The 6,808-nt window shown below is 34.5% G+C and overlaps 1 protein-coding gene across 1 annotated transcript; it reads right to left on the bottom strand.

Annotated features, from left to right (window-relative positions):
- Positions 1–4,212: 4,212 nt before the first annotated feature.
- Positions 4,213–6,040, bottom strand: LOC111881320 (uncharacterized). Its single transcript, XM_023877731.3, has 6 exons — positions 5,661–6,040; positions 5,094–5,211; positions 4,931–5,000; positions 4,736–4,845; positions 4,546–4,660; positions 4,213–4,462 (listed from the first exon to the last, which is right to left on the bottom strand). Exons 2-6 carry the CDS (start codon positions 5,155–5,157, stop codon positions 4,378–4,380), a joined length of 444 nt encoding a protein of 147 aa, XP_023733499.1. The 5' UTR covers positions 5,158–5,211; positions 5,661–6,040; the 3' UTR covers positions 4,213–4,377.
- Between the last annotated feature and the right edge of the window lie 768 nt (positions 6,041–6,808).

Genomic DNA, 6,808 nt, shown 5'->3' with positions numbered 1-6,808 from the left:
AAGGTGTGAACCACGTTGTAGAACTTTCTTTGCTCAGATAATGAACGATAATACTATGTTAGCATTGAGAAAAGTAATGTATGACATAATCAATTAATATTCAAATCTCACAAAATTAAACCTCGCTCAAGTGAAATTCAATGAGTGACTGTTGCGTTAAAATATTAACCGTAAATCAATGTCTACTCTCGAGGATGTGTAATAGTTCGTTTAGGGGTGCAAACGAGCCGAGCCGAGCCCGATCTTGGCCAGGTTCGAGCTCGAGCTTGGCTCGAGCTCGAGCTTCTTATACTGAGTTCGGCTCGAGCTCGTAAATAATTATACAAGCTCGATTCGGGCTCGGGCTCGGCTCGTTTTTTGTCTGACTTGCCTAAATAAGCTTAAGCTCGGCTCGAGCTCGTTAAGAGGCTCATTTACTAATACCCTAAATTCTTAATCCACAAATATTTTAATATATAAAAAATAAGAAATTATATTATATAAAGGCTCGTTTAGGCTCGCGAGCCTAATCGAGCTTAGTGACATAGGCTCGAGCTCGAGCTCATTTAATAAACGAGCTTAATATTAAGCTCGAGCTCGGCTCAGGCTCGTTTAAAATCGGTTTCGAGTCGAGCTTTTAGCGATCCGATCCCGAGTAGCTCACGAGTAGCTTGACTCGTTTGCACCCCTAAGTTCGTTGTATAAATCTCGCCTAATTTGTTGCCAATAATCTTTATTGTATAAATACTCATCTAATCTTGAGTTGGTAGGGGTTAGGAGGGGTAGTGGTGCGATCCTTGAATTTTGAAGTGACACGAGTGACTTATACACCTACGGTAAGTATTTTACGAAAACGGTCCTTAAATTATTCACTAATAATATACAATAACGTGTTTTCTAAAATAATATATAAAAACGTTTAAAATCTTAATCTCGATGGTTCCGTTTGTTTAAAAATGTCAAAAGTTTGTAAATAATATATATGGATAAAAAGAAAAAGAAAAAATAATAATAAGGAAAGTTAGTTAACATAAGGGTAATATAGTCAATTCAAGTCGATAAGAGATTAAAGATGCAATAAAAATATATTATTAGAGTTTAAAAAAAAAATTGTTACAGACGAAACGCACAAGCCGATAGATTACCCCAAACCTCAGAGGCCATTCGTATAATTTACCATTTTAGATTTTTGACATAACTTTTTAATATTAGCGGTCCCTATAATTTTGTAATTTAGAGAAAAAGTATATGTTTGTTGTGTGTTTTTTTTTACTTATAAAAACAGTCTTTATGTTTAACATTTTTGTATGTTGGCAGATTTAACCCTTGTGTAGAAAACAAATTACAAAAATTGTCTCTATAATTAACAAAATAGCTCCTTATGCATTGTTTTTGCAGAAATGGCCCATGCATTTAAAAAATACAAAAATAGTCGGTACCTAATACAAAATTTACAGATTACTCTTCTCGTAATATATTGCCATGTTCGACTCTCCACTTTTTGTTTTAACACTTTGGCCACATGAATTTTGCATATTTTCATGTTTGCCCTTACACTTTCGTAATTATGCAATTTCGGTCCCGCTTGCGTCCCCCGTGAAGCGGGTACGAGGCAATTTCTAGTAGTTATTAAAATAGATATAAACTATGTTTGCTCTTGAGTATATAATATCTACAGTCCTTTATAAATGATGTTAAGCTTCGATCAACATTTTTAGTTTCTATAAAATGTACGGAGCTTTGCACTAACAATTACTTAGGAGTTAGGAGATAACAGATAAGACGAAAGGAACATTTTACTGCTATTTTTGAAAACAACGCTTACATGTAGACATAACTGACCCTGATTCGATGCAAACTTTTAAGAAATATATGGGTTTGGAGCATAAGTTTTTTATTTATTTACCCGTTAAAGATCTGTATCCGCTAACCTTTTTATTAAAAGAATTAGGTATGGGTCATCACCGACCAGCTCCATTTATAACCAACCCTATATAAAGGTAACACTTGGATTTCTAGTATGTTCCTTATTGCCCTTTTATTTTGAAAATGTTGCATTTTAGACCTTGGAGTAGTACGCGAGGCGTACCACATGGTACGTTTAGCGTACTAAGTGAGATAGCAGTCGGGATTGCGAGGCCTCGTACGCAGGGTGTATGAGGGTTACGCTTAGCGTACTCGGTGTGTATGAAACCCTAATTTTAGGGTGTTGTACCCTATTTAAGGACCTTAAGTCCCTAGGATTTGCCTATAATTAACAAAAAAGCTCTTTATGCATTGTTTTTGCAGAAACGGTCCATGCATTTAAAAAATACAAAAGTAGTCGGTACCTAATACACTGATTTTACAAAAATGTTTGCGTGACTCTTGCATGTGTTCAGGTTTGGGCCATTCTTTTGAGTTTAGATGCTTAGGGTTTTGTTGGGTCATTTGAATGCAAGTGTTTTGGACTAGGAAAATTAGTGGGCCTTAGGGTATGACCCATATAAGGGTTTGTGCCCAATTTGGAAAATTGGGCCATGTATGGGCCTTAGATGATTACTCGGTTTTGGGCCTTTTAGATTATAGGTTTGGGCCTTAGTCTTGGACCAAACTAGGTAAGGGGTAAAATTGTCTTTTTACCCTAAGTATGGATTGATAGTTATAGATTGGAATCCAATTGTTAATTGGGTGTTATTTGATATTGATAGCTCAGGGATTTGTCGGATCAACAATCAGGGATTATTAGTGTGATTCAACAGTGCGAGGTGAGTTTCCTCACTGTGTTTAGCGAGTCGAAGGCACAAATGTCAGCCCTTGATTATGCTAGGTTAGGGTGCTAGATGTCTGCATGACTCTTGCATGTGTTATATACTTGTATGCTTACCGGGTGGGGCCCGATGACCATTTTGTATGCTATGTATCTTTGTGATTATTACATGTGTATATGTTTATTTGATATATGTTATATGTATGTTGGACGGGGCCCGATCTGTATACCGAGCGGGGCTCGATGACGGGTGGGGCCCATTATGTGTTTATTATGTATGGTATGTGGTATTTTAAGAGATTTCACTAACTTTGTGCTTACGGTTTTCAGTTTATGTTTCAGGTACTTCAAGTTCCAACGGGAAGGGCTCGAGATGCCTGTAGGGCACATAACACCTCGTTCCGCATTTTCTTGATTTACTTTGATATGTCATGATGATTGATACATTTTTTATCTGGATTTGTATGACAATGTTTTGGAACACTGGTTTTATTAATTTAAAAATAAAATTTTTGGATCTTAATTTTGAGACGTTTCAATAAATTTTCAAATTAGATATTTATATATTATATTGTTTATCGTTTATTTTTAGTTCCAATCGATAAAATCAATAAAGTCCTCTATCAATTGGAATAAAGTTTGCAATCATTATTCTCTATCACTGCAATCGACAATAAATAAATAAAAATTAAAAAAAATCATTCAGAAGTACTGCAATAATGATTTTTAATTCCAATAGAAATCCTCGAGTACGTAATACGTTTTTTAAATCGACGTATTTTTTAAATAAAAAATGTTATTTTAAGGATTAAGTTATAGTAGACATTTTTATTTTTTATTTAAGAAATGTTATTTTAAGAATTAAAATGTGTTTGGTTATTCAAAAGATCTGACGGGTTACAAGACGGGTTTGAATATTTGTTGATTCAATGGATAAATGAATGAGTTTGATTATTCAAAACCCTACGGAGCGGGTTTAGATCAGATTTTGAAATTTGGGAAAAGAGTTTGGATCAAGGTCGATTCGATCCAAAAGTGTTTCATTGTCAGGTCTATTTACATGCATTCATTCCTAATGTTTCTTTTTTGTTAATTAAAATATAGTTAGATAACATGCTAAATATTTTTTATTTATAATTATTAGCAAAAAAAATTCCGGGTAATGCCCGAACCTAACCTAACACCCAAATTACCCATACCCAAATCCCATAATTTAATACGATTCGGTTATTAGTTATTTTTTATTCGAAAAAACTCAAACTACCCGAAACCCGAAAATTATATGAACACCATTGGCGAATAGTGTTTGAATCTAATGAAGTTATGATGCCACATCATCTAGAGATATTAATCAATGCCACGAAATATCGAAGATGATGATGCGATCACAACACTAACAATTTCACAAACAAACAAAAACCCAATTTTTTTTGTGTTTCTTGGGCGATGAAAAAAAAATTGGAGTTAATTGGAAGATCCAAATATATATCAAATATGTAGATCCAATCTTTTCATTGATAGGAGCTAATAGGGAAAAAAATGTGCACAAGCTACCAACACTGCATTGCATGTTAACTGCTTTCCAGAAATTAAAGTTTATAGATAAGAAATGGAGAAAGGGAGGGAGGGAGGGAGTGACGACAATATCATCAAAGATTTCTTCGTTCCAATTGGCATGCAAAACGATCAACTGCAGCCATTGCACGAGATGCTGCACCAATGGAGCCTTCATATCTACAATTGCATTAAAAAAAAAAAATTGCAGTAAAAAAAAAAAAAAAAAAAATAGAATACAGAAAAGTTGTTGGTTTTCTTACAAGGCAACAAAGAGAAAAGATGGCGTCTTGTATACTATAGCTCCTTCACCCGCAGGCTTTGAAGTGTTCATGCACCTTCCACAAAACCAACTCTCGTGTATTGATGTAACCACATCTGCCACCAAAACCAGTTGTAAAATTTTCTCTTCTCTCAACAAGAATCTATAACCTTTAACAAATAACAACTTACATTGATTTGATTCAATAAAGAAGCTTTCACTCTGGTAATTGCCTCGTTTGATGAAGTTCACAAACTCGCCTACTTCAATGGGGTCTGCTTCTATCCCTTCCTCCTCTGCACTATAAAAAGCATCAACATCTATCTATCTTCAAATCACCTTTGGCATTCATAAAAGACATATGGATGCTTCATAACTTTCCTTACATTGTAGACAGCAGGCGAGAAGGTCCGGTTGGATCATAATTGATTAGGAGAGCAGCCTTTAATGGTTCACCTGTAAATTACAAATCAACATAAGCATTGTGAAAGGAACAGCAAGAAATTAGATACCCAAGTGAAATGTTATTGCATTTGCAATTTTGCATACCATCAAAACCAACATTGTTACATGCCCATTTTTCCCAGTTTCTATTCACAAAACCCCAATCCATGATTGCTTGCTTTTGCTGGTTACAAAAGCCAACAAATACTAGTAACACACAAACCTGAAAAGGGACACAACTTTGAATATTAGCTAAACATATCCATCTCTTTGAATGTGAAGTGAAACAACTGAAACCATGTTATCTCCTTATCTTGAACTTAAACAAAAGCCTCATTCACTTTCAGACCAAGAATGTAGTAAAATTAAGGGTATACTTTCATGATGAGTACAACAGTCTGTCTGAATTGCCCTCAACCCATAAAATGATTTACATTTCTATAAGCAAATTATGGAATGGGAGACCAAACAATCAAGTATTCCATCAGTCAATCATACCATTACATAAATTGCAAGACGAAACAATACCATCTCTATTCTATTCTAGTTAATCGAAAATTTCATCCCTACCAAGTACCAAGTATAATTAGGGTTTTAAATTCGAATACACTAATTTCAACAATTCCTAGTTTTTTTTAGATATATTGAGGTTAGATATATTGAGAAGCTTACCGTTGGACTGTAAGAGCAAATTCCGGTAAACAAAACCTCCAGCGATACAAGCTGATTCAATGTCTTGCAGAGAGCAGGATAGTTTCTTCAATTTAGGTTTTTCTTTTACGTGACAAAAAAATAAAATAAAAAAGTAAAAAGACTAGGAAGGGGAACAAAACATCGTTGTAAGTTTTTTTCTTGCTCGGGTAATACACGCGGTCAGATTCAATTACTTGCAGAGTTTCTGAAAAATTAGAGCGAAAATATTGAAAAATTTCATCACATGACCAAAAAAAAATAGGGTGTTTGAAGATTTTGATTATGAAAATTTGAGTTTTGTAGAATGTTCAAGGGATTCTCAGAGAGGAGTTCCGAGGAATGTAACAGGGGCAGGGCCGACCTATGTGGAGAATTGGGGGTCATGGTCATTGTTCAATTTCCGACTCGTAGTGTAAATTTTTTTTTTTCTATTAGGTGCACCCGTTTGAAGTATGAAGGACACCTCTACAAAAAAAAATAGTTTGTTGCATAGTTCCTTATAGACCCCTCTGAGGAAAGGTTGTTGAGGCTTTACGAATCTGTTTTTCATCAGCACACCTCTGACTGTTTTCGGCTAACCATGACAAAAATCGGGATTTCATTAGCCAAACAACAGTTCCTCAGAGGTGTACTAATAAAGAACAGAGCCTCAGAGCCTTAGTCACCTTTCCTCGAAGCCCCCTTTGAGAAACTATGCAACAAACCTTTTTTTTTGTTTTTTTCCTGGGCCACTTCAATTCCTTGTTACTATTTACATTTCTCAGAAGGTAAAAGGTTTTTACAGAGCCTCCTCTGAGAATCCCTTAATCATTCTACAAAACTCAAATTTTCATAATCAAAATGTTTAAACACCCCTTTCATTTTGATCATTTGATGAAATTTCTCGTAAATATGCATATTACATAATTTTTGTAAAATTGTTTAAAAAACACAATTGTCACACCTTATAGCAGGTTAAGTCATAGATTCTTTAAAGAAGGTAAAGTTTTATTTTATTCAAAAATTACTATTAATTTTTTTTCTAGTTTGATCGTAAAATCTTTTAATTATTTGGACCTTTCTCTTTATTGTTAGGATTAAGGGCTTTCATAAAAGCTCACAAACACAATTATCTAAACGGGTAGATA

The sequence above is a fragment of the Lactuca sativa genome, chromosome 9 (genome assembly GCF_002870075.4).
Source record: "Lactuca sativa cultivar Salinas chromosome 9, Lsat_Salinas_v11, whole genome shotgun sequence".
NCBI lineage: Eukaryota > Viridiplantae > Streptophyta > Magnoliopsida > Asterales > Asteraceae > Lactuca > Lactuca sativa.
This window is presented reverse-complemented; position numbering and strand designations above follow the sequence as displayed.